The following is an 18,339-nucleotide window of genomic DNA, read 5'->3' as shown; positions in this document are numbered from 1 at the left end:
CTATTGACGTTAAAATGCCTATTTACTCTGTTCCATCTGACTGCACCAATCATGTCTCATCAGCCCAGCCAGGAAAACTTGATCTCCACTATAAAATTGGCAATCTAGACATATCTCACATTTCTTTTAGACTAACCGTTTTGTTTTCAACAGCGGGACATTTGTATAAAACCTTGCTCTCAAGAACGTTTGCCAGCCAGCTTTATGGCAATGAACATTTTTAGAACGAACGACTTAGTCGCGGTCCATTAGATACAGAACAAAAAGATGAATGATTGAGTCGCGGTCTCTTAGTCAACCCTAGATTGTGTCGGGACTAATCTTGTGGAAGGATGAAATAGTATGAATACATTAATACCAAATACCGATTAATGAAAATATTGTCAACAATATTTGAAATATGGTGGTAACCCGTTGTATATGATATATCGGCACCGTTTGCGGCCTTCGACGAACCAAACCTCTGACAAACTATGTCCTCCAAACACCGGCTTCTTTGGCATTATCAATTAAATAGGATACTGTAGGCCATAAAGAACAACCCTTTTTGACTTTACTTTGTCATTACCCCATCAATGTCTAGTGAAACCCAGTTAGTTTTGTAAATAGAGGGATTATTAAAATAAACAACTTCTGGGTTGTACTACGATGGCAAAGCTGAGCTACTTCAGGATTTATAATAAAGCTAGCCAGCTTTTAGTTAGCATCTAACACTCTAAACTGATAAACACTTGTAATGCCCCCTATCTTATGTTCAGGAAATTTGATTGTTGCATTTCACACCATCTTTCCCCTGAGCATTCATGCTCAGGGGTTTTTGAAATTCAAGTAATCGTTAGAAGTTTTTCAAGTATCATTCAAAGTTTTCCATGAGAACATTTCGTTAGTCATCATACATGGAAATAATGATAGGACTCCACCATAGCAATGGTTTTGAAAAAGTAACCAATTGTCACAACTTGAAAAAGTAAAGATACCTTAATAGAAAACGACCTTAACTTATTCGACCAGGGAAAGGGGTTTTCATTTACATTGCTAGTGTACTGTGAGCTAGGCTAGCTAACGTTTAGCTGGCTGGCTCCCTAGCTGATGTTAATCAGTGTTTTGCTGTCTAGTAGCCAATATTGAACATGGTTGGTTAGGCCAGCACTGTGCATTGTTGGCATGTTCATTGTTGTTTAACTAGTTAATGTTAGCTGGCTGGCTTGTTAGTAATGTTATTGACGTGTGTGAAGTTACAATTTGTTTACCTAGGCTTAGGTGCATCGTTTACCTAGCTAGCTATACTGCCTTAAGCTACAGTTACTGTTAGCAAGCTAGCTTAACGTTAGCTGCTCGGCTCCCCTAGCTGACGTTATAGCGTTCCCAGAACGTTGGTGCTGTTCTGTTCTAGTTTAAAGCCTAATGTTAGTAGCTAACATTGACATAGCTTGTTAACTCCCAGCACTGTGCATTGTTGGCACTGTTCATTGTTTTAACTAGCTAACATTGGGGCTGGCTGGCTCGTTAGATAACGTTACGTGACGTGTGTGCAACACCCGTTGAATGTTTGGCCAGTGTCAGTAAACGTTCTGCCAAAAAAAAGCGGTAATGAAATTGTTGCCAGCTGAGCTGGTTGGCTGTTTTCATGCTTATCCCAGGAGATAAACAAATCATAGCCAGAGCGTCAAGTGTGCCTTCGAGATCAACGAAGACGGGGGTGGTTGCTAAGGCTTATAGGCTGGACCACCTGCTCACGTCGCTGGCGCAAAGCATGCAAAATAAATAGGAAATCCCATGTTTTTCAATTATGCACCCCACACTTGCTCGGGTGCGCACGAGCGTCTGCGTTTGCCAAGGGCGCCATCGTGCATTCAATTTATTTTGTCCTCCTACACCAAACGCGGATTCACGACAAAACAGTGTTAAAATTATCAAAACAAACTGAAAAACCCAATGACATTTTCATTGGGGACAGGTCGAAAAGCATTAAAATGTATTGGCAATTTAGCTAAGTTAGCTTGCACTTGCTAGCTAATTGTTCATATTTAACTAGCTGCTGTGCTAGCTAATTTGTCCTGGGAATATAACATTGATTGTTATTTTACCTTGAACTGCACAAGGCTCCCCTACTCTGCCAATTAATCCACACATAAAACGGTCAACCGAATTGTTTCTAGTCATCTCTCCTCCTTCCAGCTTTTTCATTGTTGAACTGATATGGTGATCGCATCTAAACTTTCATAGTATTACACGAAACAACCGGGCAAAACAGTTTGTCTTTCAATCACCCCAGGTGTCTCATCACCATTGTGGGTACCGCTTCTATAAACCAATGAGGAGATTGGGATAGGCAGGACCTTTCAGCAGCGATCGCGTCAGAAATAGGGAATGACTTCTATTTTAAGCCCTTCGGTAACGCAGACGCTCGTTGGCGCAAGCGAAGCAGTGTGGGTGCAATAATTAAAATAACACGGGGATTTCTACATTTATTTTGCCAACGCTCACCGCACGCTACGTTGGTCCGGTCTGGTTCGCATGTAAATATTAATTCCAATTCTGACGCAGATCGCGCTGCAAGGTCCTGCCTCTCCCTTCTCCCTAAATAGGACAAATTAGCTAGCAAGTGCAAGCTCCCAACTAGTAAACTGCCATAAATGTTTAATGCTTTCGACCTGTCCCCCAAATTAATGTAATCGGTTCAGGAGTTTGTTTTTGATATTTAACCTGCGTGTGTTCGTGATCGCCGTTTTGGTGTAGAGGACAAAAATTTTATTATGCACAATGGCGCAACATGGCTCACACACGCACCGGATTTGGGTTCCGTGTTAGGGTGGAGGGTGTGAACGAAGCTTGACGGGTTGTCGGATAAAGAAGAGGTCTTCACTACGTAATTAGCCAAAACGTTCAACTTTCAAAGCAGAATTACTTTCCATTTTCCTCAAATGCAGTGGGTTTTTTTATGATATACCATTTTGTTTGCTCTGAGTCTCTACTTTCATCTAATGTAAAAAAACACAATTTCAAATTTTGCTACTAAGGACCGCATCCAGGTGAGTGAGTCACAATATGTTGTTTTTCATAGTTTTGATGTCTTCACTATTATTCTACAATGTATAAAATTAGTGTGAAATAAAGAAAAAACCCTTGAATTAGTTAAGTGCTCTAACTTTTGGACCGGTAGGTGTTGTATACAAAAGTATGTTGGACACCCCTTCAAATTAGTGGATTGACTAGCTGATGATGAATCACCGCTTCACAATCTGGAAGAGAACGCTAACTTTACACCAGTGCATTAGTGCCAAACTGTAAAGTTTGGTGGAGGAGGAAAATGGTCGGGCTGTTTGGTTAATGTTCGGGGCTAGCCCCTTAGATTCCAGTGATCAAGTGCTTCCAACTTTGTGGAACAGTTGGGGGAGACCCTTTCTGTTCAGCATGACAATGGGCCCTCCCTTTTGTTAACAAAGCAAGGTCCATACAGAAAATTGTTGTCGAGATCGGTGTGGAGGAACTTGACCTGGGGCTGCACAGAGCCCTCCTCACCCCATCAAACACATTTGGAACGAATTGGTACGGCCGGACTACGAGCCATGACTAATTGCCCAACTCGGTGGCCCAACCTCCTAATGCTCTTGTGGCTGATGGAAGCAAGTCCCCGCAAGCAATTTCCAACATCTAGTGCCAAAGCCCTTCCAGAGAGTGGAGATCCACTATTAATTGCCAATGATTTGGAAGAGATTGTTAGATTGAGCAGGTGTCCACATACTTTTTGTAATGTAGTGTACCGTAAGATAAATCATCAAGAATAGGAGGTTATTGTCAAGCAGTTAGCTACTGTAAAAACATAGCACAGCTGTTTTATGCCATTTCCTGCCCCATTTGCAACATTGTACAAGATCACCTTTTCTACATGACTTCATCAACTGAACAGCCATCGCCTTCGCTGCTTTTTTTCATACATACAGTATATATATATAGCTATTTATTGTCACATTACACCAGATAGGTGCAGTGAAAGTAATGTGCTGTTTTTACAGGTCAGCCATTAGTATTTATGGATAATGAGTGGACTATATTTGTTTATTATCAAACACAGTTATTTCCGCAGTGCATTGTACTAGACAATATCAATTTTGAAATGTAGCACATCGATGGACCTTTCCCTCCTTTTGTCCTATCGAAGCACCACTGTCTCTATGAGACCCAAGCAAGATTTTTTATTATTTAAATACACTTTAATCATATTCATTATATATTTTTTATTATATTTAAAGTATGTCAGTGATTAGAAACATACTTAATATATTTAAAATTAATCTAAATTGGACAATTTTTATTAGTTAATGTTATTTAGTGGTCCATTTTATTAGTATTTTATTGAATTTAAATATTAAAATACATTTAAAAATGATCTAAATTTGGGAAGACTTTTTTTGTACTTAAGTGTATTCTTAGTATATTGGATAAAGTGGCAAAACAAATTATTACTTTGGAATACATCTTAAATTACATTTATTTATATTTCATAAATTAAGACATATACGTAAATGTTTATTGAATTAGATTCCTGTATTTTTTTCCCAAATAAAGTTGTATTAATATGTCTTCAAGTTCTAGTTTATAAATGTGTTCTAACTCATTAACCCACATTAGCTATTGTAATTAGCCATGTAAAAGGTTACCCTGATTGACCAAGGCATCTTCTCAGTCAATGTTAAACACACATTTACAAAGCAGTTGTTGTGACTGAACAGCAATGTCAAATTGCACCAGTGGCATCTTCACACTTTGTTGTTCACATTTGACGGTTTTGAAAAAAAGTAAATTATAAATCGAATGTGTGAATGTAATGTGTGATTACAAGTAAAACTATCAACTAAAATAAATTGTATAAAGTCAGAAAGAAGCTTTTACTGTTTGTGAAGTTTCAAATTTATCCTGGTCATTACTAAATTGTGTAATGTGATAGTATTTCTTTTTTTATTAAAGTACGACTAAAACATTTAACTTCATCAAATATTTAATTCAGTCATATTCCTCCAAATAGAAAGGGATGATGATGCCAATTCTTTGCGGAGGGAGGGGAACTCCTGGATTTTACCTTGGTCATTTAACTCACGGCTCAGACGGAATGTCTTGGAGCACGTGAGTTAATGAGGAGTTGGAATAGCCCTGAGTTAGGCCTGCCCCGGAGCAAGTGAAAGGATTCGTTACCCAAGGAAATTTACCTGCTTTCGTGTCATTTTAATTCCAAGTTTGAACTCAGAGTTGACCGTGTTAGCTTCTCTATCTTCGTCATCGTATTGCAACCCATCTGGGCCCAGGTTTTTACCCTTTCACCTTCAAATTGTTGAATACTTTTCTTTTTTTTTTGTAGCGTCAGAAGGTCTAACAAAATAGCTCCCACAATCTTTCATCATACATTTCTCTTCAAGCCAATCAATCAATCAATTTGTGTAAGTGCCGTGCTTGTTGAATGTCATTCCCATAGGTGTGCGAAAGTCTGTTTGTAAATTTGTTTACAGTAAAATTTAGCATTGTCATCTGGTCTGATCACCAATTTTATTTTTTAAGTTTTACTAAGGGTTGGTAACAGGCTGATTGGATCGGCTATTTGAGCCAGCAAAGGGGGCTTACTAGTTCTTTGAGTAACTTTTAAAGAAGATTCATAAGATAAACCATAAACGTTTAGTATATGTATTTATAAACCTTTTAATAATTATTAGTAAAGTAAATTTTTGCCAGGGGTCTAATCTTAAAGTTGAGGGCTGTTTTATAGTTTTACTTTTTATAAATGGTTTGAGTGGACCCAGCGTAACTTCTCACAAAAGGATGTGGACATTGCTATAGGTAAACATTCCAACAGTACCTGGATTAACTCCTAAGGTCTGAAACCGGCCTAAAACATATAAATGTTTTTAAACCAATTGGAGGACCAAAGTGGATGAGCAATCAGCTGGGTTGGATACGAGTCACTTGGCGTTTGGTGGCAGAGGCTTAGTATCTTCAACGATTGACCGGTCATTAAGGAAATAGAAAGCCAGTTCATTCGAGGTCGCCACTGCATTACCTACGTCGCGGGGTCAATCTCCCTTATGGACAAGCTAAACACGCTTGTGTCTGGTTATTATCAGGCGAAGCAAATACGACTCTGAGTCTTTCCTGTCCGAGGAGTGCCACCTGATGACACGAGGGGGTTACATTCTCCCATGAGTCTCTCCATCCCGGAGGTACCGTATGTAAGTCATGTGTTTTAGAACGATGTTTAAACTCTTCGTCGAAAGGGCGTTGCTGGCACTAGCATCCGTGGGTTCCCTAGGGCGTTCCCGTCAGGAAGCTTCTCTGACTGCAGTCCAGCTAGCTCGTTCTGTTTCTGACCATTGTGATATTGTTCCCTCCGCTCTCAGGCCATTTCTTCTCTAGCCTGCTTTCGAAGAAGTCTCCCCACTTATCCATTGCCCTGTACCCGTAACGAAAGTGAAAGTAAACCTGAATCTGCTAGGATGTCACATTACCTACCACCCGTAGCCATCTCGATGTTCTCCGTCATAATTGACGTGCTCTCTCGTGATGAAGGCTATCAAGAGGATCTAACACTATACCCCTCCTACCTTACCCGAACACACTCGACAGATCCTCATGCATACTTTCAGGCTGACCACCCGCCTCGCAAAGATCTCCACGGATAGTTACCGCGATCACCAGTGTGCACTGGGCCAAATCTTGCATCCCTCATCCCCCACTGCTGGGAGGCAAGGTGCAAGGGACATGCCATATGTTCCATGGGGATGCTGTTGCATTGGATCCTAACAGCTCGACCTCTTTCTAAATACCTAGCCCCTCTAGAGCTCACCGTCAAAACTCATCTCGCGCCCTAGGGTTCTTGAAATCCTTTCTTATGGCGAACTCTGAGGTCCTTGCCCTTCCAGATTTGGGCTCTTGCCGGCAGAGGTTGCTCGAAAGCTTACCTCAGTGGTGAAGGGTGCTCTCGCGACTAAGTTCTTACCATGACACCCTTGTTGAAAGGTGCTCCGAATTTTTCACTCCTTTCTGACTTTTCTAATCCTAGTAAAAATTCCCTGTTTAGGTTCACTAGAATCAGCCACTTGTATTTTTCAAGAAATGTCCTTGAATGTCAGGGAGTAAGGTAGTAGAATCCGTACGTTAGTGAATTGAATTGTTCAGCTTTTATTAACTTTTCTTAATCACATTCCCAGATGGGGCCGAGTCAAGGTTCTTACCTACTGACACTCAATTGAGTTACCTTTGCCTAGCATTGCCTCTTTATGGAATTGGTTTATATCTTGTATCCCATAACGTTCGGTAGGCCTTCCAACAAGGGATTTCCACAACTTACATAAGTTTGTGAAATTACTTTGGGCGCGGTCCATTCCTTCCATGACAGAGGATGGTGTAAATGAGTCAGGTTCGTTAAGGCCTCCTTGCTCACCACGGCTTTTTCAGTTCTGCCTACACATTTTTTCTATAGGATTTGAGTCAGGCTTTGTGACGGCCACTCCATACCATTGACTTTGTCCAAGCCATTTTGCCACAACTTTGCTTGCAAGGTGAGGGCCACCAGAAGACCCACTACATCTAACTTCCTGACTGAGCTTTTTAGATGTTTGCTCAAAATTATCCACATTCATTTTCCTACCTTCATGAGCACTATGTGAGGCTGCATCCCTCCTGCAGCAAAGCACCCCACAACATGAGCCTACCCCCGGCCACGGTTGGATGGGACTCGCGCGCAAGCATCCCCTTCCTCCCAAAAAAACGACGAGACCAAACAGTATATTTTATCACAGACCAATGACATCCAAAAAGACGTCTTTGTCCCCATGTGCAGTTGCAAACCGTAGTCTGGCTTTTTTATGGATGGCTTTGGAGCAAGGGGCTACTTCCTTGCTTGAGCGGCCTTTCAGTTATGTCGATAAAGGACTTGTTTTAACTGTGGTTATAGATACTTTGAACCTGTTTCTCCAGCATCTCACAGAGGTCCCCTTTGTCTTGTTGTTCTGGTAGTTTTCGCCGACCAAAGTTGGTTTCATCTTAGGAGCCAGAAAATGCCATTCTCCTTTCCTGAAAGGGCTGTGCGCGAAGTTCCTTTGACTCTGGGCAGTGGGTCGCCTATCAGGTTGTTTTCATATTTTGCCATTTGCTATTGTTTGTAACAAAGATGAGAGCGTGGTACGCTTCAGAGTCATCTATGTGGGAAATTGGCTTCCTAAGGAGTGAACCGAGTTTGTTGCGAAGGGTCTCTAAATAATGTTCTTTTTTCTGATGCTGTGGGCTGTATTTCCCTTTTAGATTTTTCCTCCGGGGTCTTATCCTCGAAGTGTCGAGCAAGAGGGGTCCAACTCTGAGTCTTGAAGGAGGAGGCTTTGAAAATACATTCCCCATGTTATCACCTTCCAATTTGGACGTGCAAATTTGTCAATTGGCCTATCAGAAGCTTCTAAAAGCTTGGTCATAAACATCCATTTTTTGCATATTGACCAAAGCTGGTCTAAATCGGCTCACCAGTTCGAGGACTCTAATCTACTGAGGTCATCTCTGGGTCACTTCTGAGGTCATTCTTTGGGGTCACTTCGTGAGGTCATCTCTGGGGTCATCTTCTGGGGTTCATCTTCTGAGGTCATCTCTGGGGTCATCTCTGGGGTCACTTCTGAGGTCATCTCTGGGGTCACTTCTGAGGTCATCTCTGGGGTCACTCTCTGAGGTCATCTTCTGGGGTCACTTCTGGGGTCATCTCTGGGGTCACTTCTGGGGTCATCTCTGGGGTCACTTATATGCTTTAATACGTGTGTTACCATATGTGACCCTCTGGGGTCATCTCTGGGGTCACTTCTGAGGTCATCTCTGGGGTCACTTCTGAGGTCATCTTGTGTGATGTATTCTATTCAGGATCAGACAGGGTATCACCAACAGCCCTCCCAGACCCAGCTTTCTCACCATGATGATGATGGAGGTACACCAGTTATTGATTCATTGATTGATGGATGGCTTGAGTGATTGATTGATCGGTCAATATATTTATTCAATGATTTGTATTTAAACAATTATTAACACGTACACCATATCACAATCACCCAACAACAAGACAGCACTTTACAAGTGTAAAACACAACGATACAACATTGATCTGTCCTATTCTGATCAAAATATTGATTTATGTATTTTGTTACAATGTTTATTCCCTATATAGGTGGACCAGTTTGTGATGACGGCCATCACCAGTGACATGTTGGCAGCGGAGGACGCAGAGTCCGCCTCTGATGACCTCATCTTCATCATCCTCACTACATTGGCTCCGGACCAGGGTGACATCATCAGCACGGACGACCAGAACCAGCCAATTACGTCGTTCCGTCAGCGGGACGTCAAAGACCTGAAGATCGCCTACAGACCGCCAGCAGAGGCGGGTCTTGAGTATTTGTATATTGTGTAAATTTTTCCAATTACGTTATTTATGACGTATCTTTGGAGTGACCAAAGTATTTCAAATGTGTCAAATTTAAATAAGGTTAATAGTGTAAGAACATAGTAAATAGAGTAATTGTTGCCTCAGGATTCTGGTCATCCCTCTGAGAGGATCGTCCATGTAGAGTTGGAGGTGATGGATTCAGACGAGGTCACTTCAGAACGGTTCTCCTTCATGATAGTAGTCAAACCCATGAACACACTGGCTCCTGTTGTCACCAGCAATACTGGACAGGTACACACACACGCTCACACACACACTCACACACACACACGCTCACACACACACGCTCACACWCACACACACGCTCACACACACACGCTCACACACACACGCGCCATCAAATTGTGTAATTGTACGGAAAGTATTCAGACCCCTTGACTTTTTCCACATTGTGTTACGTTTTAAAGCCTTATTCTAAAACGGATTAAATAAATACAAATATTCAGCAATATACACACAATACCCCACAATGACAAAGTGAAAACAGGTTTTTAGAAATGTTTACAAATGTAGAAAAAAAAAAAGAAGTATCTTATGTACATAAGTATTCAGACCCTTTGCTATGAGAATATAAATTTAGCTCAGGTGCATCCTGTTTCCATTGATCATCCTTGAGATGTTTCTACAACTTGATTGGAGTCCACCTGTGGTAAATTCATTTGATTGGACATGATTAGGAAAGGCACACACCTGTCTATATAAGGTCCCACAATTGACAGTGCATGTCACAGCAAAAACCAAGCCATGAGGTCGAAGGAATTGTCTATAGAGCTCCAAGACAGGATTGTGTCGAGGCACAGATCTGGGGAAGGGTACCAAAACATGCCTGCAGCATTGAAGGTCCTAAAGAACACAGTGGCCTCCATCATCCTTAAATGGAAGATGTTTGGAACCACCAAGACTCTCCCTAGAGCTGGCCGCCCGGCCAAACTGAGCAATCGGGGGAGAAGGGCCTTGGTCAGGGAGGTGACCAAGAACCCAATGGTCACTCTGACAGAGCTCCAGAGGTCCTCTGTGGAGATGGGAGAACCTTCCAGAGGGACAACCATCTCTGCAGCACTCCACCAATCAGGCCTTTATGGTAGAGTGGCCAGACGGAAGCCACTCCTCAGTAAAAAGGCCACATGACAGCCCGCTTGGAGTTTGCCAAAAGGCACCTAAAGGACTCTCAGACCATGAGAAACAAGATTCTCTGGACTGATGAAACCAAGATTGAACTCTTTGGCCTGAATGCCAAGTGTCATGTCTGGAGGAAACCTGGCACCATCCCTGGGAGACTAGTCAGGGTCGAGGCAAAGATGAACGGAGCAATGTCAGAGATCCTTGATGAAAATCTGCTCCAGAGGGCTCAGGACCTGAGACTGGGGCAAAGGTTCACCTTCCAACAGAACAGTGACACTAAGCACACAGCCAAGACAACGCAGGAGTGGATCCGGGACAAATCTCTGAATGTCCTTGAGTGGCCCAGCCAGAGCCCGGACTTGAACCCGATCGAACATCTCTGGAGACACCTGAAAATAGCTGTGCAGTGACACTCCCCATCCAACCTGGCAGAGCTTGAGAGGATCTGCAGAGAAGAATGGGAGAAACTCCCCAAATACAGGTGTGTCAAGCTTGTAGCGTCATACCCAAGAAGACTCGAGGATATAATCGCTGCCAAAGGTGCTTCAACAAAGTTCTGAGTAATGGGTCTGAATATTTATATATATATGTTTTTATTATTATGAGCAAAACATTTTTTTTTTTAAGTGTTTGCTTTGTCATTATGGAGTAGATTGATGAGGGGGAAAAAAACGAGTTAATTAATTTTTAGAATAAGGCTGTAACATAACAAAATGTGGAAAAAGTCAAGGGATCTGAATAATTTCTGAATGCACACAATGTCTTATGAGGCCTCTGGCATTATCAACCTCTCTGTCTTTCTATCTCTCTCTGTCCTTCCCAGATGCTGTTCAAGGGCCAGTCCAGACCGCTGTCGTCCAACCATAACCTCCGAATCAGCGACGAAGACAACCTGTCAGACGTCAGGATCACCGTCCTCCGAGGATGTAAACACGGCGTCCTGACCGTCCTCGGGTCGCCTCTCGGGTCACCGCGGCAACGGAAGTTCTTTACGCCGGCGCAACTCGACGGCGGAGTGGTTGTCTACGAACACGACGGTTCCGAAACGTTCTCCGATAACATCCTGTTTCGCATGACGGACGGGCGATTCGACGTCGACTTCCTGTTCCCAGTGACGATTGTCGCCATGGACGACGAGGCTCCGGTCATCAATGTCAACACCGGGTTGATCCTGTCCCGGAAGGAGACCAAGATGATATCATCGGTGGTTCTAAGTGCGACGGATGTTGATTCCGAAGTCTCGACAGTGAAGTTTGTCCTCGTGGCGCCGTTCTCGACCATCGGACAGGTGAGTTCCTTGATTCTTAATGTATGTTGCCTTCATTATTGTATTTGTCTGGAGCTTTGTGATTCTTCTTTTATGAAAAGCATTGTATTATTATTATATTATTATTAACAGGTGTTTCTCAGACAATCACACCCACCTGTGGACCTCACTGGATGGACATTCAACACCACCGAGCGAGTCTACGAATGTGTCATCACCGAATGGCTCCAACGAGACATAACAGACGGTAGGGTGTTCTACCAACACACCGGACCTCGTCTCACCTCCACCTTCACTGACCAACTAGTGTTCCGTTGCCAGGACGACAACGTCCCTCCAAACCAATCAGGCGACAACATGTTCCTAGTCAGAATCCACCCGGTCGATGACCTCGCGCCGGAACCCTTCCCCGGTTCCACTCTAGTCCTGACCGTTAAAGAGTACCAACTCACTCCGATACAGAAGACGTGCTTACGTTTCACAGATCTAGACTCTGACGACATAGACCTGAGGTATATTATCATTATCCCACCCACTGACACAGACCAGGACAACCCAACACCACTGGGCCACATCGTCCTGACTGACAACCCGGATGTTGTTATCACTGAGTTCACCCAGGCAGAGGTCAACCACCTCAAAGTAGCCTATAAGCCACCCGATCTGGAGTTGGGAACCACTCCTAGAGTGGTCCAGTTCACCTTTATTGTGAAAGATACAATAGGACACTCTGTAGATGGAGTCTTTACTATCAACCTGCAGCCAGTGGACAACAAACCCCCAGTCACCAAAACTGGTGTCGACCTTGACGTCAATGTAAAGAATACGTATGTGTTCACTAAGGATGTGTTGGATGCTACAGATCAGGATACGAGTGCTGATAATATCACGTTCATCGTGACCCAGGTTCCAAAGTTTGGTGTTCTGAGATGTGTTGGTGTAGACCTGTCCGTTTGGAACAATTTCACCCTAGCAGACATCCACAGGGGTGTGGTAGTGTACATTCACCGTGGTAACGGTCCAGGAAGTGATGTTGTAAAAGTGGACATTAGCGATGGATACCACAAGGTTCCCGTGACAATCAGAATCAACATTGTTACTCCGGCTGTCGTGGCAACGGCACCGACGGCCCCTCCAACACCGGGAGAGCTCCATATAATCATAGAGGTAAACGAGAACGGACAGATTCAAATCACAGGAGACAAAGTCCAGGTCAGCGGCAGGATGCACGTTGATGACCTCACCTTTCTCATCGAACAACCGCCTCGCTTCGGGGTCGTCCAGGTGCAGGGCGCGCCCTCTGATAGGCTGACGCTGCGTGACATCCTCGACGGCCAGGTGACCTATGTCCACACCAGCGGCGAGGTTGGACCTGGGAAACACAACGACACCTTCACGCTCACCGTGATTGGTCCGTGGATCTACGGGGGCAACAGGGTCATTCAGAAGGTCAAAGTTCAGGTGTCGATACTTCCTGTTGACAGCGTTCCACCCATACTTCGTGTCGGGGGTCTGTTAAAGGTCACAGAAGGAGAGAAGAAGGTGGTAACAGTAGAGAACATCAGAGTAGAGGACTCTGACACTGACGCTGACGTTGTTCTCTGTACCATCCTGGTCCAGCCGACATTCGGATACTTAGAGATCACCTCAGCCAGTCCTGGCTCGGAGAAGTCCAGAGCGGGAATCGCTGTGACGGCGTTCCACTTCCGAGACGTTCGACTCGGGAATGTGGTCTACGTTCAGAGTATACATAAAGGAACGGAACCCGTCGAGGATAGGACGACGCTCCAGTGTTCAGACGGAATCAACCAATCAGAGATCAGCATTTTGACCTTTGTGATCTTGCCAGACAATGATGAGGAGCCTCAGGTGTTCACGCGAGAGTTCGTGGTCATGGAAGGGATGAGCCTCGCGGTCGACGTTCCGATCCTCAATGTGGTCGACCTCGACGTTCCGGGCGATGTTCTGGAATTCGAGGTCGTGGTTCCTCCAGAACACGGGAAGATCGTCCAGCACCTGGCGACAGGGACCGTTATCGTTGTGACGTTCACCTTGGATCAGATCCGAAGCGGTTCCACCTTCGTCTACGAACACGATGGTTCCGAGACAAGACACGACAACTTCACGGTGAAAGTAACGGACGGGAAACACGTCGTAGAGAAGAAGGTCATCGTCACGGTGATACCGGTCGACGACGAGACCCCTCGCCTGGCGATCAACAATGGGCTGGAGGTGGAATTCAGTGAATGGAAAGTCATCACCAACAAGATCCTCAAAGCCACAGATCTGGACTCAGAGGACAGGACTCTGATGTTTATCATCCGCCAGGGTCCGGGGCAGGGCTGCCTGCAACGTCTGGTGTCTTCAACTTCATATCAAGGTTTACTGTCTTACATTTCTTCCAAACATTTTTTATTTTATATTGTCAATAGCTGACAGTAACCAACATTCAGATCAACAACAACATAAAACAGACAACACACAATTCAAATGTACATACAATATTCAACTATATTAGCGAAGTCAATTACAGTTATAATTGGAAGTAAAAAATAGCATAAAACAGAAGGGCTGTGAAGGTGTTCTGAAAGTTAACCATGTTAGAGCAGGAAGATCGGAAGAAAATAGTATTTTACTCTACTCAACTGATTACTCTGGGCCTCCAAATGCTATCCTCAATCTAGTGCACTACCCTTGGTGAGTATAGGTCTCCTCTCTGGAATAGTCCTGGTGAGTATAGGTCTCCTCTCTGGAATAGTCCTGGTGAGTATAGGTCTCCCTTCTGATAGTCCTGTGAGTATAGGACTCCTTCTGGAATAGTCCTGGTGAGTATAGGTCTCCTCTCTGGAATATACCTGGTGAGTATAGGTCTCCTCTCTGGAATAGTCCTGGTGAGAGGATGGGCTTTGCTTTCTGATGAAGCAAATGGTTCTAGATCATTAGGGTCATTTGTTATAGTTGCGATTGGTCTGTCGTTCATGATCGTCTTCAACTTCACACAAGACTGTCTGCAAAGCCTCATTACCCAGTACTTGCTCTTTAAGGACGGAATAGAGGATATTTTCCACCAGTTGGATCAACCTCTCCCATGGCTCCAGAGGGAGGGTTGAACGACAAGTAATGCATTTGTAATCATTGACCATTTGAGACCCAGCCTTGTTCTTTACACTTCTCTCTTATTACCCTTCCTCAGGTTTAGTCGCTTCACATAAGGCTTTAGGAAATATAACGGTGGGTATGAACTTTACCCAGGACGACCTCGACTCGGGTCTGATCCGCTACCTTCACACTGGGCTCGGAGGAGTTCGTGACCTCATCAAGTTCGACGTCACCGACGGCGTGAACCCTTTAATCGACCGGTACTTCTACGTGACAGTCGGAGGGGTGGACGCGGTGTTCCCGGTTGTCGTGGTGAATAGGGGCGTGTCGTTAAAAGAGGGGGGACGGGCGCTCCTCACCACAGACCTCCTCAGCACCTCCGACCTCAACTCCCCCGATGAGCGCCTGACCTTTACCCTGACCCGTGACCCTGCCAGAGGTCGTTTGGAGGTCACGGACCGGCCCGGCGTCGCCGTCACGACGTTTACACAGCTCCAGTTGGCGGGGAGTAAGGTGTTCTATGTTCACACGGCGGAGGACGAGGCCAGGGTGGACAGCTTCCAGTTCCAGGTTGGTGGTCAGAGGGACTGTGGGTGTGAAGGGTGTGGTGTGTGTGTGCATGTGAGAGAAGCTTTCTTACATCTGTTGGGAGAAATATCTGATTACAGTTCATGAGTGTTGTCTAATCACATATATGAAGTTTTGAAAAAGTCTGACCTTTAACCGTCAAAACAGCATCTCATGACACCATCTTAAGGCCACTTCCGGTTGTCAAGGAAGCTATAAGTAACACATATCTTGAATGGAGTATTGCGTTACAGACTCCTGAGTTTTAAGTCTGTATGTTAAAATTTGACTGATCTACACAGGTTTGATGCAGTGATTTTCACAATTGCAGGCTATGTAAACAAAACACTTTTAGGTGTGATTAATCACTTCCGGTTGCCTTCAGAGCTTAGAATCGACACAGGTAGACCTTATAAGTGGCCTGATGGATTGTCATTGAAAAGGTCATAAGCATCGATAAGTCAACAATAGCTCAGGTTGAATTTAGAGGAGCAGTCAATTATTCCTATGGGCGGACATGTCATTGTGTAAACTGTTTGATGTAAACCCTTCTTTTAACTGTTAAAGGGTTAATGCCACACGGCAAGTTAGCGTCACAGATCGGAGGACCTTATGAACGTTCCTGAGGTCAATTGTGCTTCTAACCTTACGGTTCTCTCTCTGTCCTCCCAAAAGCAAATAAAATTGAAAATGAGGTTCAAAGAGCATTTTGCTCTTCTTTCTTTGTCCCGTCGCTGCGCTCAAGACCGAGGGTGTCACTACGGTCCAAGCGGGCAATCTCGTTGAACTCGGCACCGCCTGAGAGATAATAGTAATTGCCATGCAGGCTTTGTGGGTGTTTTAAGCACCGTATTTTTTCACTCCCCATCCTTTACTTTTGTGTGTGTGTGTTTGTGTGAGAGAGTTTTCTTGAACATCTGTTGGAGAAAGATCTGATTACAGTTCATGAGTGTGTCTAATCACATATATGAATTTTGAAAATGCTGACCTTTTAACCCTTCAAAACAGCATCTATGACACCATCTTAAGGCCACTTCCGGTTGTCACCAGAAGCTATAAGTAAACACATATCTTTGAATGGAGTATGCTGTACAGACCCTCCTGAGTTTTAAGTCTGTATGTTAAAAATTGACCTGATCTACCACAGGTTTGAATGACAGTGATTTCACAATTGCAGGCTATGTAATCAAACACTTTTTAGGTGAATTTTAATCACTTCCGGTTGCTTCAGAAGCTTAGAATCGATACAGGTAGACCTTATAGGGGCCTGATGGATTTCATTGAAGACAGGTTCATAAGGCATTCATAATCAACATACGGCTTCAGGTTGAATTTAAGGAGCAGTCACAATGTATTTCCTATGGCGACATGTCATTGTAAACTGTTTGATGTAAACACCTTCTTTAACTGTTAAGGTCCAATGCCACACGTGCAATGGTAGCTTGCACAGATCGGGAGACCTTATGAACGTTCCTAGGTCAACATTGTGCCTCAACCGTAAACGGTTCTCTCTCTGTCTCCCAAAAGCAAATAAAATTGAAATTGAGTCAAAGAGTCATTTTCTCTGTCTTCTTGTCCACTGTCGCTGCGTCAGGACCGAGTGGAACTACGGTCAAGCGGGGCATCTCGGTTGAACTCGGCACGCCTGAGATAATAGTAATGCCATTGCAGGTTTGTGTGTGTTTAAGCACCGTACTTCCTTTCACTCCATCCTTACTTTTTGTGTGTGCTGCTCGTTTGTGTGAGAGAGCTTTTCTATTGACATCTGCTAGAAATGACTGATTACACGTTCATGAGTGTTGGTCTTAATCACATATATGAAAGTTTTGAAAAGTTCTGACCTTTTGAACCCTTCAAAACAGCATCTATGACACCAGCTTAAGGCTACTTCCGGTTTGTCACAGGAAGCTATAAGTAAACACCATATCTGAATGAGATATGCTGCTTACAGACTTCCTGAGTTTAAGTCTGTATGTTAAAAATTGACTGATCTACACAGGTTGAATGCAGTGCATTTCACAATTGGCAGGCATGTAAATCAAAACACTTTAGGGTGAATTTAATCACTTCCGGTTGCTTCAGGCAAACTTTAGAATCGACACAGTAGACCTTATAGTGGCCTGATGCGAATTGATCATTGAAGACAGGTTCATAAGGAATTCTTAATCAACATTTAGGCTCAGATGTGAATTAGAGTAGCAGTCAATTGTCATTTCCTATGGGGCGACATGTCTTGTAAACTGTTATGATGTAAACACCTGTCTTTTAAAACTGTTAAGGTTTCATGCCACACGTCAATTTAGGCTTGCACAAGATCCGTGAGGACTTAGGAACGTCCTGAGGTCAAAATTGTTGCTTCGAACCTTAACCCGGTTCTTCTCTCTGGTCTCCCAAAAGCAAATAAAATGAAATTGAGCGTCAAAAGATCATTTTGCTCTGTCTTCTTTGTCACTGTCGCTGCGCTCAGACCGAGTGAACTACGTCAAAGCGGGCATCTCGTTGAACTCGGCACGGCCGTTGCGAGATAATTATAATGCCATTGCAGGCTTGTGTGTGTTTAAGCACCGTACTTTTTCACCACCTTACTTTTTGTGTGTGGTGTGTTGTGTCGAGAGAGCTTTTCTTTGACATCTGTTGAGAAATGACTGATTACAGTCTATGAGTGTTGTCTAATCACATATATGAAGTTTTGAAAAGCTCTGACCTTTTAAACCCTTCCAAAACAGACATTCATTATACACCATCTTAAGGCACTTCCGGTTGTTCACAAGGAAAGCTATAAGCTAAAACCACATATCTTGAATGGAGCTATGCTGTA

General features: G+C 43.8%; 1 protein-coding gene and 1 long non-coding RNA gene across 2 annotated transcripts in view; both read left to right on the top strand.

Annotated features, from left to right (window-relative positions):
* The window catches only part of LOC112076186 (FRAS1-related extracellular matrix protein 2-like), a 20,124-nt gene extending 3,801 nt beyond the window's left edge, over positions 1 to 16,323 (top strand). Inside the window, exons 3-9 of the mRNA XM_070441213.1 lie at positions 8,887 to 8,950; positions 9,188 to 9,400; positions 9,551 to 9,697; positions 11,412 to 11,876; positions 11,988 to 14,208; positions 15,049 to 15,524; positions 16,267 to 16,323. Coding sequence (XP_070297314.1) covers positions 8,887 to 8,950; positions 9,188 to 9,400; positions 9,551 to 9,697; positions 11,412 to 11,876; positions 11,988 to 14,208; positions 15,049 to 15,524; positions 16,267 to 16,323 — 3,643 coding nt within the window. The remainder of the gene's footprint in view (positions 1 to 8,886; positions 8,951 to 9,187; positions 9,401 to 9,550; positions 9,698 to 11,411; positions 11,877 to 11,987; positions 14,209 to 15,048; positions 15,525 to 16,266) is intronic.
* The window catches only part of LOC139025943 (uncharacterized), a 27,067-nt gene extending 10,358 nt beyond the window's left edge, over positions 1 to 16,709 (top strand). The window contains exon 3 of the long non-coding RNA XR_011477633.1: positions 16,699 to 16,709. This is a non-coding gene — a long non-coding RNA (uncharacterized lncRNA). The remainder of the gene's footprint in view (positions 1 to 16,698) is intronic.
* The last annotated feature ends 1,630 nt before the right edge of the window (positions 16,710 to 18,339 follow it).

This window comes from Salvelinus sp. IW2-2015, unplaced genomic scaffold (assembly GCF_002910315.2).
Source record: "Salvelinus sp. IW2-2015 unplaced genomic scaffold, ASM291031v2 Un_scaffold3614, whole genome shotgun sequence".
Classification (NCBI taxonomy): domain Eukaryota; kingdom Metazoa; phylum Chordata; class Actinopteri; order Salmoniformes; family Salmonidae; genus Salvelinus; species Salvelinus sp. IW2-2015.
The sequence above is the reverse complement of the archived record's forward strand: the minus strand, read 5'-3'. Positions and strand labels throughout refer to the sequence as shown.